The 22,978-nt window shown below is 47.4% G+C and overlaps 1 protein-coding gene across 3 annotated transcripts in view; it reads right to left on the reverse strand.

Moving 5' to 3' along the window:
- AFAP1L2 (actin filament associated protein 1 like 2) overlaps positions 1 to 22,978 on the reverse strand; it is a 71,182-nt gene that overhangs the window by 17,563 nt on the left and 30,641 nt on the right. For all 3 annotated transcript variants that reach the window (XM_037400268.1, XM_037400270.1, XM_037400269.1), the window contains exons 2-5: positions 10,614 to 10,748; positions 10,016 to 10,093; positions 5,354 to 5,445; positions 719 to 809 (exon numbers count right to left, since the gene is read on the reverse strand). In XM_037400268.1, the coding sequence (XP_037256165.1) occupies positions 719 to 809; positions 5,354 to 5,445; positions 10,016 to 10,093; positions 10,614 to 10,748 (396 nt within the window). The remainder of the gene's footprint in view (positions 1 to 718; positions 810 to 5,353; positions 5,446 to 10,015; positions 10,094 to 10,613; positions 10,749 to 22,978) is intronic.

Raw genomic sequence — 22,978 nt, forward strand, 5'->3', positions numbered from 1 at the left:
ATCATTTGGGTTTAAATGGATTATAAAGCGATGACAAGATAATCTCTGCTACCACATCAGAGGAAGATAATCTCTCACAAAGGGTGTTCAACAAAAGGAGGATGCCGGAAGGGGTGGAAAGCCCACCGGTGACAGGTAGCGGTGGCACTGCTGGGGACATTGCTGGGAGGTACCAACCCGGGTGGCGAGTGAACCCGCATGTTGTCCCCTCACATGAAATGTGGCCTTTTAGTCAAGTTTACAGACAGTTAAGCTGCCACAAGAGACAGAGTTGAATAAGCAGCCAATTGTAAAAACAGTTATGATGTCTAACAGACCAGAGTCATGGATTTTGAGCCTCAAAGGGACAGTTAGAGCACTAGGACACGAATGCAAGCCACCAAAGTTCCACCACTCACTCCTGAATAGAAACCTGCATTTGACTACAGCCTATCTGCCAGAAAACCACCAAAAGAACCCACAGTGGTCTATATTATTTTACAGTGATATTATATTAACCCGTGTACTACTTATTTCTACAGGAAAGTTAAAAATGAGTAATTCAGTAGCCTTTTCTTTCCAACTACCATTAGATCTGCAATATCAACTGTGACCAGCATTAGAAAACAGTTTTGTCTCACAAGCTGTAAGAAACGTCCGTGCTTTTGTTTACTTGTTCTCATATATCTCAAGTCCTCCATCTCCCACACCCCCACCCTGAGAGTTAGCTGTGATATACCATTTACAGAGACATCATAAGGCTCAGCCTCTTCATAATATCCCTCCGGGGATTCCATCTTGGGGACTGGAGGTTGTTTTGTTTCGGGAATCTGCAGAATAAATAAAGGAAGCATGATTTAAGGTAAAAACAGATCCTTGAAAAAAAGTGGGGCATCCGTCTTTTTTTTTTTAAGATGCACTAAAGTGCATCCTAGTGGATGAGATCTTTTAGGCGTGTATACCAGAATTTCCATGTCAAATGGTTGAGATGACAAAGAGGAAAGACTGCTGAGGGTTTCCAGTGTACAGTTAGCTCAGATATAAAGTTCTTCAAAATGACTGTATAATTGTGTCATAACTGTTATTTTATTTAATATTGCAGAAAGCCCTGGCAAGATCAACTCTTAAGTTTCCTCAAAAGCAGTAATTGCAACCTGTTGGCCTTACTGTGCACTGGGACTTCTGCCTGCTGCGCACACACACCCCCCCCCCCCCCCCCCAGCTGCTTATTGCAACTGGGGATGAACTTCTGTGCTACTGACTGCCCGAGCAGGGAAGCAGAAGGGCAGACATTTGGTGCAATCCTGGCTTTACGCTGAAAAGCATAGCCTGAGCGGCTGCTGGTCACGTCTCCAAGTCTCTAACTGAGAGCAAACAGCTAAAAATCCCTGCTTTAGGAACTACATCAGGAATCTTTAATTGTGCTCTGAGCAAAATATGAAGGAAATGGATAAACAACACTGATGGAAAACAAGCCTTTGAAAAGAATCCAAGTGCTGGAAAATCCCTGTGGTGCCTGCCAAACCCCTCCCTAAACACAAGCAAGGGCTAGCAGGAAAAACAGTGCCTTGATCCTTTAGAAATACCAACGCGGGGGGCGGGGGGAGATAAGAAGAAACAAACTTTTTACTTTTCAACCAATTCACATAGCTATTGAACATCAGGACAGTGGAGCCAGAGATCATGGTAGGATGACCGCACAGCTTATGCTCTTCCCAAAATACCTGGCATCCCACCTCCCTTCATGACCTGACAGTAGCATCCCTCTGTTCCCCAGGGAGGTGTCACTCAGGCCAAGTCACCCCCCGTCATCTGACAAGGGCATGCTCTGCCTCACAGCGCTTCAACTGGCTTCTGACCGAGACCTATGTGAACCCTGGATAGGATGTTCAGTGCGTGCAGGGCTAAAGCCCCACTCCTCCCAGGAGCACAGGCAGAAGAGCAGGTTTCTCTTTATAGAGACAGCAACACTGAATGTCATGGATCATGCATGGTCCTTCAGGCCAGCCTACTTGATTGCTCCTGGTGTCCTGGAGAAGAGGGGCCAGCTGGGCGTTAGCATTGCAGAGCAGTCTAAGGCAAGATCTCTTTGTAGGTCGTGCCAGCATCATCAAAAGCAGGTTCAAAGCTGCCCATCCTGCCCTGGCTATTTCCACCAACAGGTACTGCTGCCTAGAAGTAGAGAGGAAGCTTTGAAGCAAAAGACTTTTCTGGTCAGCAGCTTCCCACGAAGTAGGATGTTGCTGAGCCTGAGGGAGCTAGGAGCCCTGACCACACCGGCCAGAATCACGCATCTCTGTACCCACATGGTACAGAACACGAACTCTGCCAACCTTGCAAACTTCTCAAGCGTCTTGGATGAAAACTCCTCCCTGTGTGGGTCTGCCAGGTGCTGTGAGCAGACACTGAGTTCGCTTTCCAGAGCCATGCAGGGGGGGACTGCTGGAAAACACTTGCCTCCAAACACTTAGAGGTTTAGAACTTGTCCTGATGTGTTAAATTAAAGAAACAAACCCAAACCTAGCCACTCCAAAGCTTTACTTAATCCCTTCCCTGGCCAGGGAATGTGTCTGCAATTACCATCTGTGGTGGCCTCCTGCATGTAGCCAGCTCACACAAAAAAACATTGTGGGTTTGTTTGGCACCATCCCACAGGTGTCAGGGAAGGAGCCATGGGGAAAGGGGTTGCTCTGTTTTGTTCCAAACTATGGAAGCCAACAGGGACTAGGTGGGACTGCACCTCAGCTGCCCCAGAAGCTATTTTTTTTCTTTTCTCTTTCCCTAAAGGCATGGAGTAGTTTTGTCTCTAAGTCAAAGAGTTTATACTGTGTTATTTAACCCAGGCTGGTCCACACAGAACATTTGCCTGTCGCATTACAGCACAACGGAACATGCAAATAAACCATCCTGGGCATCTGTATCTGCACGACTTTCTCAGTAAACGGCTGTAGAAAGCGGCAGAGCTGCCAGGACTACTGTGGATGAAAAGTCACCGATATCTGAACCACAGCCTGCAGGACTCACTCGTTAAAGGTTGCTTTGGGACAAATCCAAAGGAATTAGTGGGATCCAACTGGGCCACCCCTGTCAGTTTGCCCATTGACTGTTGGTGTCAGTGAATACCAGGGACAATCTGCTGTGCAGAGCTTTACCACCAAATTTCTCCTGTGCCTCAAAAAGCAAGCTTAGAACACCACCACAGGGTGCTTTATCATCACCAAACCAAAGAAAACTCTGCAGAGCTAGAATAAGTATACTCTGAGGTCCTCTCCTAACATCCCTATTTGTGTAAGGAGCTGTGCTCCCTCTCCCTCCTCCACTGCCCAGGTGGCCACGGCTCCGGCCCCTGCCAGGAGCAGCAAACACAGGCAGGGAAGATTCATGTCCCCACAGCAGCGATTGTCACACACTACCTGAGTTCACATTACAGCTCTCCCCAGCCCCACTCCCTGAAGTATGCTCAGGCACCCTTGCTGCCAACAGCTCCCTGGTGCTCAGATGCTCACAGCGAGGAGGTACTTGACTGCTTTATCCAAGGGGGGTTAGCCCCAGTGGTAAGCAGGGGGGAGGAGGCAGCTCCAGCACAGGCCTGGGAGAAGACAGGTGGCTTAGGTACCCTTCTCAGCTAAAATCCAAGAGTGTTTTGGTTTTTTTTTCTAATTCCTTCATTTAACTTCCTGAGTGCCCATCAGAATGCTGGGCTGCACCAAGTACAAGCAGAGATGCCTGGGGGACACCCAGCTGCTGCTTCCCTGGTCATGACTCAGTTCCACTGCTCATGCCTTCAACTCCACTGCACTGCTGTCCTCCTGCCTCCCTCCCTGCCACAGCCACTACCCCCTCCCGCTTTGAGAAATCCAAAGCCAAACAGCAGTTCCTGCTCTGGGCACTGCTCCCAGGCAACTCCATCTCCAGCGCCATATCCTGAGCCACTGCATGGGCAGGGGCTCCCTGGGGCTGGAGCAGCTCCCATCAGGCAAATGCACTGCCTCCAAGGGTTTGTTGGCTGCATCCCACTCTATCCCCTTGTCTTCCCAGCTCCTCCAGTGAACTCCAGCTGAGCCACACAGCACCCTGAGCAGAAGTCCTGGGGCATCACCCTGCATCCTCATTCTTGGGAAAGGAGCAGATCTCTCTCCGTGGTTGATGAATGCACCACCCCTCCATGTCTTCCCCTCCTCCCCATGCACACTCCCTGCCCTCCTTTCCTTTCACATCCCAAAATTCCAGCTACAGCAATTCCCACATGGGACCAACTACCGAACAGCAATATCCATGTGTCAAGGGTGACCTGTGTCTCTAGGACAGCAGAGCTGGCTTACTAGCACAGAGACGAAATCCCACTGAAAGCTGATGGTGCTGAACTGGACCTTTGCTAGATTTATAGCTGCCCTATGGAAAAGATCTACAGTCCCAGCAACAGCTTGCGGATAAGCGGGCTGCACAACCCGCGTAACACCCAGCACAGTCGCCCAATGCACAGACAACCCCACGCACTTCAGCTGGAAGCAAACCTGATCTTCTTTGCAGATAGCCAAACTGCAAGGCTCTGCCAGCTAGGGAGATTCTGGGGATCGCCCCGCTGCCCTGCAGCTGAATAATGGCTTTTGTAAGCTCCTATCAGCAGCCCAGGCACACCTGCTTTACATCTCAGGGGATATTTCCAAAGCAACAGTTGAGAACCACCATCTCTTTCTTTCTTTGAAAACATCAGTTGTCTTCCTTCTGTCTGCCTGGATTGCCACGCTATGGGTGCGGTTTTCCCTGGCAGGGAACACAGCCCATTCTGCACAGTACTCCTGCACACACACGTGAAGCCCCAGGCTCCCACAGCTGCCTGCTCCATCGGCTCATGAGCTTTGGGAAACACAGGGGTTTCTGGATACCCAGCCATCTCGGAGCACCAGCCGGCTGCAGCGCCTGCCCCAGCTGCACGCTGACCTGCACCATTCATAAAGACGACAAGTAAAGGTGGAAACCTGGACACTGGGGAGTCCTTAGCTCAGGGGTCTTCAAACTTTTTAACCAGGGGGCTGGCATGCGGATGAAGTGGCAGGCAGTCATCTGTGGCTGCTTGGTTCCCCCCCCCAGCTGGGGCGGGGGGTTCTGTAAATACCAGGGGCTGGATTGAGGACCCTGGGGGGCCGTATCCAGCCCATGGGCTGTAGTTTGAGGACCCCTGCCTTAGCTGAATATTTTTTTTTTTATTTCTTTAAAGAAAGCTCACCAAGGCTTACTTGCCTCACTAACATACACAGGCAGAGGTTCTCCATTTAGCCATGCTGCACAGTACATAACAGAAGTGACGTCTTGGGGTTTCAGATCCCCAGGCTGAGGGCTAGACAGTGAAAAGCAAAGGATTTGCAGAACATACCTTTGGAGGGGGGAGGTCCGGCAGGCTCTTCTGAGGAGGGGATGAATGCAGTCCTGAGTCTCCATTGGTCAAGGAATCTCTCCGGTCCAGTGCTGCAAGCCAGAAACACAATTATATCAATGACATGTGGCATTTCCCAGCAGCGCACTCGCTACCCGGGGCTGTGCAGGAACAGCGAGGTGCTATTTCAGTAGGAACCAGAGTGACAATTACAGGCAGTGCTGCAGGGCCACCATGTCATTTCAGGCCATGCCCAGGAATGTGGCACTAGGAGATGCAGCAAAAGAGCTGGCCTCTGGTTTTAGGGCATGTTTTTCCTTCTGGGGGGAAAACTGGGAAGCCCAGACCTACTGCTGAAACTTTAACGGGTCTTGAGAAGCAGCATGGGCAGACACTACAGAGTGCCTGGAAATCCATAGTACTTTAGTCCTTGCTAGCTCTGATCTCTGCTACGGAGAGCAGACAGATCAGTGACTGGCCCTGCCTCTACTGTGCTTCCACAAAACTGGAGCTCATACCACCCTGCTCCCACAGCAAACTGCAAAGGTTGCTGCCTAGCTGAGTTGCACAACGGTTTACCAAAGGCAGCCAAGAACAGTAATCTAATCGCTACTGAAGGAAGAGTTGCTCTTGAAGCAGCCCAGGACAAACATGTGAAAGGGCATATGGCAGCAGAACTGCTCCAGGCGATCTGCCTCTGCCTCTGGAAAGTCAGATTTTCCAAGCAGCTGAATGCAGAGTGATTCAGTGGCTGGAGGGTAAACGAAAAGCTCAGAAATCTCGTGTTCAGCCCCTCTTCCCCCACCACAAAACTCCTCGGTGGCTTCAAATAAGTGCCCAAATCCCACGACCTCTGAGATAGCACAATGCAGCAGTGCTCAGGAACAAGTGGGAGCAAGGCACAAATGGCTGAAAAATGAAGGACTTTGAAGGCATTATACTGTGTAGAGGGGAAGTCCCTTTTGCACAGTGTCTCTTGCCAAATCCTTTGGGAGAAATGAGGCTAAGGTATCCAGATTCTACAAGTCCAGTAAATTAAGTGAGGGAATTAAGTCCAAAATCTGCAGCGAGTTGATGCTCCAGCTGCCTTAGTCACCTGCTGATGCTCCAGCCGCATTCCTTGGGCGCACACAGAAACCGCCAAGACATCATGCAGTGCCCAGCAGTGGTTAGCACTGCACTCAGAAGACGTGGGCCAGGACTTTGCTGCATATTTCTGGGCTTTAAAAATAGAAGCTGGAAACCACATTACTTTGTTCGCGTCTGGGGCTTGGAAGCCATGATGACAGCTCTGCCCTGCCAGGCTGTAGCCAGCTCCTGGCCTGGTGGCACAAGAGCCCAAGACACATCTCTTGTGACAAATTTCTCCTTTTGATGCAGGTCTACTGGTCATCAGCACTGGCTAACTTCAGCAAGTCAGGAGGGCATGGAGATCCTTGGATCAACAGATGCCAACTTCAAGCAGCTGCCTGCACCCTGCCAGTGGGGCTGCTGGATGTCTTGTAAGGTTCAGAGTAAAGCAGTTGAGGACGTGGGGAGACCCACCTACCAAAATACCCCATGATTATACCACCAGACACACTTCTACAGGTTGCTGTTGGAGGTTAGCCTTTTCTGTAAAGGACCAAGGAGATGGCACTGTCCGGGCAGACACCTTCCACCAACAGTAGCTGCTGAGGCCATGGCTACTTTTGGAAACATCAGAAACAAGGCTGAGATTTCCTAAAGCCCCAGATGGGCTACTCCCTGAGGGGATTATCTCTGCACTCACAGTTGTGCACCAGGGAACTTTTTAGGGGCCTCTTTAGCAAAGAGAAGCAGGCCAGCTTGCGTCCTCCTGCTTCAGGCAGAACCTCCCATGCTCAGCTCCACAGAAGAGAAATCCCTGCAGCAGCAAAAAACACTGCCAAACCCTTCACAATTGGTGGCCATCTGTTCTCTACTCTCCAGCAAACCTAGCAATCATCCCACTGAACCTCACCATGCCAGGAAAATGCTGTCTGATTTCTGTACCAGCGGTTCCTCCTCCCCCCAACCTCGGAGCACAGGACTGGGACCACAGCTTCAGTCCTCACCCTGCTGGAAACCTGCCCACCTCCATGGACACATGCCCACGTACTCCAGCTGAGGAGCAGAGTAGGACGTGATGGAGCTTTGATTTTCAGGCTCTGTGCGGGAAGAAACACCCCTTTAACCTTCATCCTGACAAGACCCCTGGGAGAGGTTACGGGGTTTTCTGCTCTGAGGTTGCAGAGGGCTGCGATCACTGGCCAGACATGGGGACAAGCAGCAACCACACGCTTTCTGTATGGAGAGTGATGCACATGCCCCTTCCTTCTGCTACACACAGGGCCACAAATCACAGGCTGCTCCCTTACTGGGTGGGAGGGAAGCAGTATTTTTTCCTAGACAAGCATTAACACTTTTCAGGTGTCTTCCGATTAAGATGTCTCTCTAAAACCTGGCATTCGGAGAGCATTTAGGAAAGGGAAGGAAGAAGAACAAACAGCAAAAAGACTGCTAAAATTCACATCTGTACTAACTGTTACCTGTCTGCTCTCAGTTCTTTGTAAAAGCAAATGTCTCCTAGTATTTGGGCTAAGAGGACTGCAATGTGCATCACCAGGAGCCTTACGCTTCCCAGACTCCTGCACCTTGATCCCTCCAGGAAGAGATCGCATTTGGCTCACTGAAGAGCTACGTAGACTTGCAGGGTAGAGACTTGCTGCGTTTCTCGAGTAAATGAGATCAAGTAAACGATGGTACTCATTCAGTGAATTCAATTATTGTACCATAAAAAGGCATCTCAAAAGCAGCGTACTGTTCGCTTAAATCCCTACAGACAGAATTGCAAGTAGATACAGTGAGCAGTGAAACATGTTTTTTGTAGAAATCGCGTATTTTAAGGTTTGGAGGAGGGAGGTTTGGAGCTGATGTATTATCACTTTGGAAAGCATTTCACCCTGAGCTGCTTGGAGCACACCTGAGCACAGTTCTGGTGGTGAAGAGACCCTGCAGGGCACAAGAGGTCCTGTTGGCCTCAGCCAAAAGAGTGTGGTCACCACATCCCATTGAAGACTTTTTGGTGAGACCAAGAGCACAGAGTGGCAGTAGACAAAAGGGTAAAGGGAGCTGCATAATCACTGGAGCTCTGTATCACAGCCCCTTGCACCAGTGGGTACCAGGGCCCCCTCCACCTGCTACACTTGAACCTGCAGGTCCCACTGCGGACCGGACAGGCACAGACCTCTCCACCCAGTTACAGAGGAAGGATCAGGGCCATACACCCAGCTGCAGCTACGGCTAAGATTCCATACGTGTGTCTCACTGACTTCAGCATTTCCAAATAACTCAGAAGTTTTACTTGGAATAGGGAGGTTGCTGAAAACGGAGAAAGAGAGAAGTGCCAGGTCCCACAGGGAGTGTCTGAGTGGGTAGGCTCATGGCCTTGATAGGGAAAAGTCTGAAATAAAAGAACAAACTCCAAAAATAAATTGTCTGAAGTTTGCCCCTGTGTTTCAGCATGGTAGATCATTGCAAGCCTTGTTTCAGCCACCAAAAAAAGAACTTATATAAAGAGAAGTTTCTGTTCCTGCCTAGCAGCTGGGAGCTACCAAGACGCTGGGCAATCCTGTTACGGAGCATCACAGCATCACCCAGAGGGCCCTGTCTGGAGATCACATTGAGACTGCATGTGTAATCTGGATGGATGGATATCCTGTCTTCAGCAGTATTTGAAGTTGACCTAAATTCAGCTGCAGGTATTTTAAATAACAAAACAAAAACAAATAAAACCCACCACAAAACAAAACAAAAAACAACCCCAAAACAAACAACTCTGGCGTGGAGCTATCCCAACTATTGCAGGACCAGCACATCAACAGCAGGCTGCACTGATGTGTCCTCATCTCATCTATTTGAATGGAAAACTTTGGGGTAGGGTCAGCCTCCAGCTAGGTGTGCATTAAGGAGATGTGTGCCACCAATAATCTCATTTTACGCAACTATCAAAGACAGCTTTCATGATGAACTTCAAAGAGCAAGAACATTTTTAGACAATTATGTTCTTTGCCATGTTACAAATTCAAAAGCTGGGAAATCTAAATTGGAAATGAATATTTTATCTAGGTTTAATTTCTTGGCTTGTACACTGCAGAAGTCTCGCATCCCCGGGAGATGAAGGTGCTCTCCTGTGCAGATGGTGAGGGTGCAGGCTGCACCTGGGGGCTTGCCTCGCAAGGTTGGGATGACACAGACCCTCTGGGCTAGCACAGAGCAACACACTAAAGATGACACGTGCTTTTAAGGTCTTAAAGAGGTGAAGTGCCTTGTTTTGTGGCCAAAGGAAACATGAAGGTTTCCTGAAATATTTCAGACACTGCAGCTTCAAGCCTTAGAAGGCAACATTTTTATCCCAAAATAATGCCCTCCAAAGCGTTACTTCCAGGAATAACCTCACAGTATTGGCAAAGACCGCTATTTCTAAGGGAATGTCATGAAAACGGCAGTCCTTCCACACCATCAACTGCCTCAGCCCTCAGAGCTGCCAGAGGCCCGGCCCCCCCAACTGGTAAAGCAAGCCTCTAACCACCTATGTGAACCACCTATGTGCCTTCCTCACCCTGTTAGATGCGATGCAACTATTAATCTTCACTTCCCTACCTTTGTCTTGCTTTTCCTGGTCACCTTGCTGTTTATGGACGGTCACTTTGTTCATATAAATATATTCCTCATCACCACCTGCAACCAAAGGGAAAAGTGAACTCTTTACCCACCCGCTGCTTTCATCTTGCTAAGTTTTTCCACAAAGGCCAACATAAAAAGTGTTTCTGCTGAATACATTTGGGGAGAGCATGTTGGTTGAGGCAATGTGCAGAAAAAACCCCAAGCAATAATAAAAAGCAAAAAAATTAAATGCTTTATAGTCAGGAAATTCCGTAAGTTAAAATTTCTACTTAAACATTCACTTGGCCAAACAGTACATCCTGTGTATTTTACAAAGTGGATTAAGTAAACTTAAGGTTTAATAAGGAAAACAGAAAGGATCAGGAATCTTGGGAATCCTTTGCTTGTAAAGCTGGACACACAACTACAGTAATTTTACATAAACATTAGAGGTCACTGCAAAAATAACCTCTGTTTCATTTTCTCCTTCTAATTTTCATGCCTCCCATTCCCACCAGTCTCCAAGAAAACGTTGCTTCAAGGCCCCGTAGCAATTCCCATGAGAGCCCACTGTCCCATCCTCCATTTTCCTTGCCTGTACCACCAGACTTGGTGTAGACCCGCAGAAGGTCGGAGAGGAAGCTCTTCTTCACAATGGCAGTGCTGCTCAAATTCTCCTTGTCCAGTATCCTCAGAAAATCTTCAAGTTCTGTGAGCAGCTGCTCGAGAGCTACAACAGCAACAAAGACAACAGTTGGCGAAGCAGTTGGGTGGCGTGTCAAAACGGGACATATGTTAATTCTGTGTTTTCCAAGATTTTTTCCATTTTTCTGCCCAGGGATAATACAGGTTTCATTTTCCAGCTTGAACCCTTCCCCTAGTTTTGAAAGGAGAGTCCCAAAACCTAAAACCCTCCATGTTCCCTTAGTCTGTTCGTACAGCAACAGAATCCTGTGTATATAGCTATGCTTCCGACAGGGCTCTTTGCTCAAGGGAGAAAAGCCCCGAGGGATGCTGAGCACTAGGCCTGAGATTACACAAAAGCAGCTAGCAAGATCTTGACACTTGAATCTTGAGTCCTGGTAAACATCATTCAAACTTCACGTAGACTGGGATCTACTAAAGACCTTGCTTTTTGTTCCCTCTTTCCAAGCCGCCTCCTCCTCATTTCTCTGCCTGTAACAATTTGAAAATGTTTACGTGTATTCCCCAAAAGAGACAAAAAAACCCCACCCCAAAACCTCCACATCCATAAATCATAATCCAGTAACTTCTCAGGCCACCTTGCTTGGGTAGTGACCACAGAGGTCACTGTGCCACGTGGAACTGAAGGACCCGAGACAGAGCAGTGCCTCAGACAGCCTCAGGAAAACCTGCCGTACGGAAGATCCAGCACACCGCTCCCAGCACTGGTGGCTAACCGGGCTAATAGGTTTGTTTTCCTCCCAAGGAGGTGCTACTCAGCTCTGCCAACAACAAATCACTTCTCTGACAGGGCTCACGCTGAAGCAACAGGCGTTTAATTGCTTGCTTTTGTTCACAGCAAAGTTTATCGTGGTCTAATTAGCAGCAGTGGCAGGAGCCCAGTCCAGTGAGGAAATAACAGAGCATTATGCGGAGAGAGGAAACACCACGCAAGAATGATGGTGTGTGGGAAAAGCATGGAAAACACAGCTGGGGCTGTTCCTCACCTTGGGAGGCTCCCCTGCTACATCACTCCATCACTCCCTGATGCTAAGGAGCTGCGGGGGAGATGGGCAGCAAAGCTTGGGTTTGCCACTGCCAGGCTGCGAGCTGGGCTGCGACTCCAGCACGTCACCGAGGAACACGACATATGGATGATTTAACTGGGGCGATGCTCCATTTTCTTTACTTAGAGCATTTCCATGCTGTATGCTCCCATGGTACCCCCCCGAGTCACAGTTCACACCAATGAATGCGAAAAGTGTTAATATTTTGGTTTCATAGTACGAACTATTTGTAGCATATCTAGTTTAAGCGGTACCACCTCCAAGGTCACAAAGAATATTTCTTTAAGAAGGTGATGGCTCTCACCTGCCCTTACCCCCCCATCTTTAGCCATGAGGCAACCATTCCTTAGGCAAACTGATAAATAAGGCATAAATTACACTGTAAAGGTTTATGTTGCTAGCCATTAATTGAAAAACACGCTACTGCTCTCAAACTGTATTAATCTTCACTAGCTTGACTGTAAAGCAGTCTAATGACTCCAGATCACTCAGTAATGGCCCCAGAGGAACCCAGTTCTTCACACTTTGTTTTATACCCTCTACACCCAACTAATTCTCTTCTGGTCTGATTTAGGATCAGTAGGGAATGGAAAGCACCTATATCATGCTGCATTAACTTGAATATTTTGAGTAGCTGCTGTTTTGCCCAGAGAAAGCAAGAATCATTTCAAGAAATAACAGCTTTTTTCATAAACTGTAAGGGAACAGGTAGTATTTGTTGACAACAATACTAGATGCCACTGATATCATTACACAATGAACTGTGAGCATTGGGTGTCAAACATGCTCAAAACCGGCTTCTCTCAAGCCTCAACGATGCTGCTGCTTCTGAGTTTTTTTTAAACTCCACCAAGGTAAATCCCAGCTTTTCTATGATCACTCATGTACTTCAGTGGCCCATTTCAGAAAATTTAAATTGAGGTTGGTTCCTGCTGGTCAGGTGTGGTGGACAGGGCATTTGTGTCAGGGATGGAATCGGAAGAAACAGTGTAAAAAAACACCTAACCTTAATCTGAAGCTTCAGAAGCAGGCCAGCTCCCAAGAGCTGCCCACATGGATGTCATGATACTGGGTTCACAGGGAAGGGTGTATAATTCCTATTCCCTCCTCCACCCCTGTGACTGCAGAAAATGACTTTATTCTTCTCCCAGGCATCCACAGCTAGCACTCACACAGGGCCGAGCACTTATGAATAGCGCAGCCCATACAGTAGGTTACATTTTCCAGCCCACCAAAGCTGAATTCAGGCTTCTAGTGCCTCAAAGCAACTCATTTAGGATGTGATCCTGGGGCCACAGAGGTCAGTGGAAAGACTCTGTCAGACTTCAATGGATTCACACTTCAGGGACTCAAGAGAGATTCATTTTGCTCTTCTTCAGCAAGAAGCAGCATAGAAACCATCTGCTTCTGTGCAAGTATCTCTTTGATCTCAGCTGGACATTCCCAATCCAAACCTGATACCTGCAAAAATAAACTGCCATTGAAATGAATGTGACCATTCATTCTCTTATATCAGAAGGAGAACGAGCTAATACTTACTGGGGAGCGATGAGCGTGAGAAGTAAGAAGAATTAATACAATGAGGGTCTATAAGATCCTCTGTGCAAGCAAGTGTTGCAGCAGGTCAACAGGACTCAGACAACTGAAAGCCCATGTACGTCAAACCATCTCAGGATTTTGAATGCTGGAAACCATTGTTAGATCTCAGCTAAAGACTTAGCACGCTGTGGTGATGATGCATTGAACATGCTCATGGGAAAAACAGGTTGGTGGTTATCCAAGGCAGCCTGAAACAAATGGCTCTTGCTCCAAGCCGCACTGTTTTTTGCTCCTTATCTTAGCAGTTTAGAAACAAGAGCATATAAAGAGATGACATCTGTAGCTAGGCTTGCTCTGCAGGGCAACAGTTAACAGATGAAGCAATGCATTTCCAAAATCAAATGACTGTGAGCAGCAGGATGAGAGATCTGAAGTAGACAGAGCCCAGGTCACAAGGCAGTGCAATTCTCAGAGATGCTTTTGAGAAACCTCCTACCACAGCTACATGGCTCTTCTCAACTCTCATAGCGCTTATTTGTGAACCTCCAAGCACAATGTGACTCAAGTAATCTTTCTGGCACCATCTGAAATAAATACCTCCATAGCACTTGCAAAAATTCAGCCTACTTCACAGAAACTGGGAGATTACCTCTAAGGTTAAGATGGGCCCAGAAGAATTAAGAGACCTTGCCAAGATCACTGTGAATACCTCTGCTGAATCCAGTCCTCTCAAGCCCCAGGATATGACCTACTCCGTCTCCTTACAAAGGACGGCCACAGATACGAGCTGTGCTGTGATCGTTAATGGTACCCCATATCATGCTATTCTTCTCCATGGCCACAGGCATCAGTCACTAGACAAAACCCATAAGGATTTCTCAACACACAATAGAGGGAGGTACAGAAGCATCATAGTCAATGAAAAACATGGCTTATTTGCATCTGTAGTGAATGGATGATCATCACTGAGAGGACTGAACTTTAGGGTGTACAGAAACATCACATCTTTATTGACGTAGTAAGGACTTATAGCATGGGGGTTACAACCAGAACTACCAGCTCCTCCTGGATGCGCTTAACTGGATGAGAAATGTTCTCCCTCCTTTTACTCCAAGACAACGCAACCCTATTTACAGAAACTCCTGGGCAGACCTCTGACCACAGCAGACTCTCTCTGTTCGAAGGCTGCGATGTTGGTCTCAGCAATAAGCAAAGAATTGCTCCAAACACGGCCGGTCTGTTTCAACGGCAATTCAGTGGCAGCAGGACAGCACTGAAAAGGGCTTCTTTTGGCAGGAGTCTACAGCCTTTCTTTGCAGACAGAAAGTCTCTTGCATTGCAGCAGCGTCTATCCTAGTTCATGTGAGACGAGAGCCAAAAATGCAGCAGCTTGCAAAGCCCCCATTGAGGAAGCACATTCCTTGCAAAAGAGCTGCCAATTTCGCCTGACACCAAGGTCACTGAAAGGTAAATGACCATTAAACTAGATTATAAAAGCCATTCCTACCAACAACCACTGATCTTTGCCATTGTGCTACAATAACAACCTACGTCTACATCTAATTACTTTGTGTCTTGGCCTTATGAGGAAATGGAAAGACAGGCTCAGAATGAACTTTCATTCAAGTGTTTTTAGTAACCACTGGGCAGGATTATATTAGACCATTTAATCTAAATTCAATTATTTATTTTATCAAGGTAGAGGGGCCTCAGTCACCGGACAAGGAACTGTAATAAGATACATACTAAAAGACAGACTCTTTCCTCTACTGAGAGGAGAGGTGAAAGATAAGGAGTATCATTTGCTAACAGGAAACTAAGGCAAGGAGAGATTAAGCAATTTGTCCAAGGATATGGGTGTACTCTCCAGCAGATCAGGAATACAATCTAGCTTTCCTGTGTCCCAGCCTGCAGATCTCGCTCCCAAACCACACTTCCTTGGATCCTGAACTGCTGGGAGATTTCCCACCTTCCTGCCGAAGCAGGATCTGGGTTTGGTACTTTTGGCTTCACCCCTTCTAGAAGGGGCTGGGCTCAGCTGCTGGCAAACCACATGTATTCAGGCAGCTGGTAAATACCTGCAGCCTGTGGAATGCCAAGCTTTTCGCTTCAAAAACCTCAAGAAGTCCAGAGATAGTGAAACCAATGACAACGTTGTGATTCATGCAAGCATCAGGCTGCAGAAGCAGAGGGGCTCCCAAGGGGCACCTCGAGGTACCTGCGCATCCCCAGCCTTCCCGGAACACCTCCTCTCCAGTACAGCCCATGGCAGCCTTTCGGCCCCCATTTCCCACTGACCAGCTCTGGCTGGCAGCACTGGGATTCCCCAGGGGCTGCTTTGGCAGAAAGCAGTTCCTTTCTTGCCCTGGTTTCTTTTTTTCTTTGCTGCATAAAATCAATAGGGCAGCTGATGAGCGTGCAGAGAGGACAGGCGGGTACAGAGACAGCATTCAGGCTGCTGAATAGCGAGTGCTGTCAGCAAAGCTGAAGGACCCAGCCCAGGCCTCCTTGGCTTATTTGGAGTCTTACAGTAACAGTTGGCCTTTGCAAGGGGGAAAAAAGTCACCCACGATGACAGCTAGAGAAGGCCATTCTCCCCAGCTGTGAGGAAAGGCAGATGCGTGGATGGTGACAGCTGTAACAGCTGGATGACCCCTACACACGGGGCCACCTTCCAAAACAGCAAAGCAGATCCTTCCTCAGGCAAACTGACACTCCTCATCCTGCCAGCTTCAGGGTCTTGCAGAGGAACAGTGAAGAACAGGGTTCAGCAATGCTCCGGCCCTTCTGCAGCGGTCACGGCTCATCTGCCGTGCCCTGGATGCCACTGGCTTCGGTGTGCAGGGGCACTGCAGTGCCAGGAAGGACAAATGGTGAACGGCTTGCCCAAATGCAAAGCTAGGAAGAAGCAACACCTCCATTGAACCCCAGAAGGCTCCTCTGCTAAAAAGCACCCCTATCACCCTGAAACCCCACCAGCATTCACCCAGGGTGATAAGCAGAAAAAAACCCCAACACAGACAAGTATGGACTAAAGTTTACCAGCATGGTTTTGATCATTAGAAACCAGGCTTTTCTTTCCAGACACACACCTGCAATGACTGGCCAGCCTTCCTTCTTCTAACTTTTAATGGAAAAAAAAATAATAGGCCCAGCCCATTGCTGTTGAGTTGAAACTCCTCCATTTTTTTCCACAGAAAAATAATTATAAAACTATAAATACTTTAGAAAAAAGAAATCTCCCCACAGCAAAATGAGAAGTGCTGTGTTTATCAGGGGAAAGAAAAATAGAATACCCACAAAAAAACCCACCAAGCTTCCAGTAAACCATGACCTTTCTCATTGGCGAATCACTGCTAGATGAAACAAAATAAAAGGCAAAATTCACAAACCCGAGACAAGTTCAAATCCCTCAAAACAAGAAAACTGTAACATTGGAGAATTCCTATCACAGTTTCACTATTAAGCCAGACAAGTGTCAGATGGTTATGACCACTGCTGCAAAGCTGTCTGATTTTCAGAACATAATGAGTGCTCACAAGGAAGAAAGAAAGAAAAAAAAACCACCCAGACTGCTTCTATTGATGTACCTAAAATCCAGTACTGCCTGGCTTAACACTCACGTTGGGAGCATTAGACTCGTCTTTGTTGCAAAGTATGAATCACGGAACGAGAGAGGCAAACAATGTGGCTGGTTGGTTGTGGGCTGTGAACTGCGCAAATGAACCCAAGCAGCTCTGCGTGGGCTGCTCTGGAAGTTCGAACAAGACTCGTATTGAGAAGCAGCAGCTCTAACCTAGGAACTCTGAACTTTAACAAAACGGCAGCAGAAAATGCACACAAAGCTTTTTTTCAGTTAGCTGAGCAAACAGACTTCTCTTCCCTTTGCTGGAAGGTGGGAAACGGCATCCAAGAAAAATTGAGGGGAAGAAATAAAAAAAGAATAGAGAAGCAAAACATGAAAATTACTGTGTTGTAAGGAGTTTTTACTGAGAAGTCTTGTATTTCACTGTCATATTGCTTTATTTATGCAATAGAGGGTATACACATAAATACAACACAGTGACATCTTTCTTTGCAGAGGGTCTCAGTCTTTCCACGACAGAGCAACTGGAGAGTCACTGGAGGTTGCAGACTGCCAAACAAATTTGTTGGATGACATCTGAGACAAGTCAGCATTTCTTCCCGTTGCAGCATGCCGTATTAGCGGACTGCCCTGCCCATCAGACTCAGAAGATTCCCAAAGCTTTACTAGTCTATGGACTGCAGGTCTCTGCTCAGGTGCTTAGTGATGCATGCAGCATCAAATGGGGGATTTCCATATCACAAAGCACTATGGAAAACCATGCTGGGACGTGGGGTTGATCAGACTGTCACCCTAAGAAGTGCTGCGTCCTCAGCATACATATACCTTGTATAATGCAGTAACTCCTGCCGGGGCAGGACCAAGCAAGGAAAGTATCAAGGAAGCAACTGAAGCAACATCAGCATAGTAGCCAAAAGGGTAAGTAAGGATTAAACCAAATCAAGGTAACCATCAGCTAGGAAAATGCGGACCAAGCCAGGCAGGGCAGGATGTTGAAGAGGGTACTCTTTCTAAGGCAAATATCCCCAAGAGCAGGGCCTAGTGGGCTCCCTTCCCAGTGGGGGAGGAAAACAATCCCAACAATTCATACAAAGCAGGAATTGCTTGCTGCCAAGCCCCAGGGTTGAATCCTGCAATGCCGTGACAGAGAGACATGCTATTTCTTCTAAAGCTGCCACCATTGATTACCTTTTCTCCCCAGTCCTTTCTGCTCTTCTTTTCCCCCTTACTCCTTCATTTTTCAGCTAAGGTCAGTGGGTTTTGCCGTTTGATTGATGGTTGGTGGGTTTTTTTCCCCTGTCTTATGAAGTTTTTCTCTCCTCTCCATCACTATGTGGTTAACTTCACTGGGGGGGTACGTGACCACCTGACCTGCAACTTAAAGGACATTCGTTGTTTGCTAATGTAATGCATAGCTATATCCAGGAAGGAGCTACTAAGAGGTGTCTGATCAAACAGAGCAGCCGTCTTCAAGAAAGAGAAACATGAAAAAACCTCAACTGTATGACACAAACTTGTGGGGCTCCACTGCTCAAACCCAGCACAAGAAGGCATCCCGCAGCTGCCTGCTCAGCCCAGCCTTGTTCTCCTCTGCTTTAATGCCATCTTTGCTCCACGAAGCTGGCAACACATGCTCCCGTACCTCAGCTCAGATCTTTGCCAAGGCTTCTGGGTTAAGGAGCATGGTTGTAGTCAAAACACTGTTGCAGACTTTGCATCATCCTTGTTCATCACTCCACATGGCTATATCTAGAGCAAAGCACATTTCCACCCCTCTCTGCATTACAGAAGAGTGGCAAAATAGCAGGCACAGGGCTGTCCTAATGCCTGCCAAAGCCCACAGCCACGGGCTTCCTCTTCCCGTGGCCTGTGATACCACATCCCCAAAACAGAGACTGGGAAAATCCAAGGTCCTAATGAGATTAACTATCACAATGACTGTGAACAACAACCCTGGAACAACACCCCACAGTTTGTACCAATTCAATACAAATAAAGGAGGTTAACTGCCGAAAATATTTGGAGGTAAATTTCTCTCTCACAGGCAAGACACAAATTAAAGGAAGCTGCTAGATACACAGAGGGTTGTGTTGTTTTTTTGGGGTTTTTTAAGAGAGGACGTGCACACACACATACACATGCACACACCCTCTGAAAGCCTCATATCAAAGCATTTTCCCACCATTCTCTGTTGATTTAATGGCATCATTTCTCCAACAAACAATGGAAACATTACAGAAGGGGAACACAATTATGTTTGAGAAAGCAAAAGCAAGAGATCTGGGGTCAGAGACACAAACAGACACACAGCCCTGGAGTCCTCAGTCTTTTCCTTGCTGTTTCCTCTGTAGCAAGGACTCTTCAAGCTATGCTGGCCACAAAACCGAGGGCTGGGCCTCTGTTCCTACAGCTGAACAGCAGAATGACTACACAAGGCTATTGCACTAGTGCACGGGAAAAACAGGTTTTAAAGTATCCTGGAGTATATCAGGGTAGGCTGGCAGAGCCTACAGCAACATTGCTATTGATTTCTAGATTTCTTTCTTAGTAATCTTGCCCAATCCCTTGCCTAAACATAGTATACAGTCCTTATCCATCCTCTTCAGGGTAACCTAGGAGCCTAAACACTAAGAGGGAGCATCACGCAGCTGAAGCATTGAGCAGCATTGATGCAGCGACGTGCAAACCAGAGATTTTCTCTGGAATGCTAGCGTGTAGTCAGCAGCAGAGAAATATGCTCAAAAACAACCAACAACAAAAAACCAACACGTCACCCCCCTAAAACAATCCCCTGGTCTACAGATATCAATCAAGAAGATTCAAAGCAAACCAATATTTACTGAACTTCAGTTTAGGGTTAAGAGAAAATGGAAAGGGAAGGTTTTGGAATGACCACACAGTACTGCAGAGGTCAAATTACAAACCCTCTCCTGCCAGGAGTCACCAGTGCTCGGTGAGCATCTCCCAGCAGGGCTCCAACATCTGCCACCACAGCAGGCCACTGCTCCCACCCACCCTCCCACAAGCATGGGGAAAGCACAGATGCAAGAAGGTGACCTGAGGACAAGGCAGGATGTCCTCACTTACGTTCAAGAGATACCACCTTTATACCTCTCCCACACCTCCAACGTGACGTTTCACTGAAGCCAGGGTGGAAGAGCAGCCTCCCAGAAGCAGGCAGCTCCCCTGTTTGCTATGGATTACCAAAGCAGCTGGGCACCACATGAGCTGTTTCAAGACACATGTGGCCTGTGGGGAAACACCAATGTTGTCTTAATGCTGCAGTGATGCTCCAGGGAAACCGAGGCTCTGCCCTGCTTCACAAGCCACACATCACTTTCATCACTCAACAGGTTTTCAAATGTGGTTCAAGTTTCTGGTACCATTTGGCATCTGTGTTATTAATCCACGTTGCCCAAGAAAGTCCCAAATATGTTTTCATAGCACAGCCTCTCTGCCCAGTACTCATAAAAACAAGTATTGGCTGCCTTGGAGAAAACAAGTGTCACTCGTGGGGAAGAGCTCCAGGAGAGAGCCTCTCCCAAGCCACCCAATTTATGCAATTGTTGCACGCACATTACTTTTCCAACTTAGGTCCCATTCACCACACGAAAGAAACTTGTCCTGCTGAAACATAGGTGACAATATTTGGAGGAAAAATGGCAAAACAATACTTCTCATAAGCCAGGAGCGTACTGGGATAAGTGATGCAGTAATACACTAACCAGTGTGATACCAGTGAAGATAAAGGGTCAGGATGTCAGTGCCATAGAGACTGCTGGAGCTACATATCACTGCATGAGGAGATACAACACGAGCTCCTGTCTGTCTCCCTACAGATCCAGGCCCCATGTGGTGTGATGATCAGACTCGCGAAGTGTAGATCAGAGAAGCCATGGACATTTGCCTCCTGAGATAAGCAACTTCTGCAGTGACCTACCTAATGGACAGCTCTTAGTTAGACTCATGGTGATGGACCTTTCCCACTGTCCACAGCTGCTTTGCTGCGGGGGGGGGGGAGTCTCTGACAAGGTATGGCATGGGCAAGCACTGAAAGAGCTGCCAAGACTGAGAAATAAGCCCTGTTTTACCATCAGGGACACAGGAGAAGCCACCGCCTGCGCCCTGGCCTTGAGTCTCACCACCAAACAGCAGCAAGTCAGACTCGCTGAAATGCTGAGGTGGAACCAAGGAGGCTCGGAGTGAGGGCACAGTGCTGCACCTCTGCCTTCTGCCCCAGCAGGGACCCGCAGGAGCCCAGGGGGCCGAGGCAGCCGAGAACTAGGACAAAGACTGGCGTTTCTTTTTTTTTTTTTTTTCCATGTGAATTGGAAAACTTCTCCCTTTCTATCCTGACTGTGAGGCATAGGAAATGAAAGACAGCTCTCAAACCAGCAAAACAACCATTTACCGGATAAAAAAGATTTTCTTACTTTGTCTGTCTTGCACTTTGTTTACATGAACGAGAGCCAGTTATCCAGACTGGGAACAATACTCTGAATTAAATCTCTGAAACCCATTACATAAATATGCCGAAGGTATCACTAATCCTATCACAGATTTAAGAGTTAGATCATTATTTTCATTTACCATTTCAGCAGAAAATCTGTGACAAGAAACTGCTGATGAATGACTTCAAGCCCTTCCAGCAAATTCAGCTTCCTTGGAGCTTTTCAAAACTTGTGTTTGACTCTTTCATCTCCCTCTTAACAAACTTCAGAGGCGTCCTTGTAGCTTGGTGATGATTTACCCAGCCTGGCATTTCTCTTTTCTCAGCATTACATGCTAACGAACACTTATATCATCCTCAGCAACTAAGGATCCCTTCCTACCTGGCTTATTCAGGCAGCAGTGGTTTGGGATCAGCAGCTCACACCTGGCTCCCCACAGTTAGGGCAGCCCACACTGTCCTTGCTCAAAAATCACATTGCCATGTTTTCCATCCAGAAGTTGAATATAATATAGTTAAATGTTGGCACTAATAAATTAATAGCTATTAATGAAAGTAATAACTTGAAGGAACTCTTTTATTTACCTACTACTAAGCACAGCTTGGCTAGTCCACTGCTCTGCCTCTGGTGCTGGAAGCAATTCAGTCGAGGACATGATTAGCATCTTGCGAGTAGGGGCTGGTCTTGAGAGAGTTGTGCTCACAAGCATAAGGAGACACACATCCTCACAACTGTGGGCTGGCTGGTAAGGAACTGCCAGCCGCAGCCAACCCAGCAGCCTTCCAGTTTTGCAGAGAAGGTACTGGGAACTGCTGGCCATCCAACCTGCCGACAGCCCAGAGAAGAAGAGGAGGCAAAGACCTTGCTTAGCCTACCTGCTTAGGGAGCAGTAAATCTTGGATGTTGCTTAGCGAAGGACTGTAGGTTGCCACTGCACACATCTACTCAACCTTTTGACTTTCCTTCCACCCATTCTATACTTAAGCTCCAGCCTCAAAGGCAAAGCCACAGAGCCTTCCACTCTCCTTGGGTTAGGAAAAATGAGGATTGTTTCCTGCAGTTTCATTTGTTTTATTGCTACCTGCTTGCCCAGGCTTTCTAAGAAGCAGACAGGCAGGTAAAGCAAAGTGAAGACAAGTGACTAGGAAAAAGACTCCCCATTTTTAGGGCTAGACATATTTTTGTTGCAGAAGTCACTCAGAAGAATAAGAGGTGTGGTTTGTTGTTATTTGGGGTTTTTTTAGGATAAAGTAAGCTTTATTTCACTCATTTCTTTCAGGGAAAAAAATAAAAAGAGTGGGGGAAGGAGGTGGCTGGATCTGCAAAGGCAGGACAGATGCCCTCTCACCCCTGCCTCTGAGGTATGGAGGTAGATTCAGGTCCCTCCTCTGCAGGCATTTGAATAGTCTTCTCTAGAGGCTGCTCCATCCACTTATATTACTAGAGAAGGGAAGGAGCATGGGCTTTCCCACCCAGAGAGTCCCACCTCAAACAGCAACTGAGATGTAACCGCCATGCACTTCCTTCTGGTCCACTGAAGAGCTTCTACTTACTGTTGTACCTAGTCCTTCATCACTTGACTTTGGTTAAAAAGAAAAGCAAACTCAGCCTGTTTTCACCCAAAACAAGACTC

This window comes from Falco rusticolus, chromosome 9 (genome assembly GCF_015220075.1).
Source record: "Falco rusticolus isolate bFalRus1 chromosome 9, bFalRus1.pri, whole genome shotgun sequence".
NCBI lineage: Eukaryota > Metazoa > Chordata > Aves > Falconiformes > Falconidae > Falco > Falco rusticolus.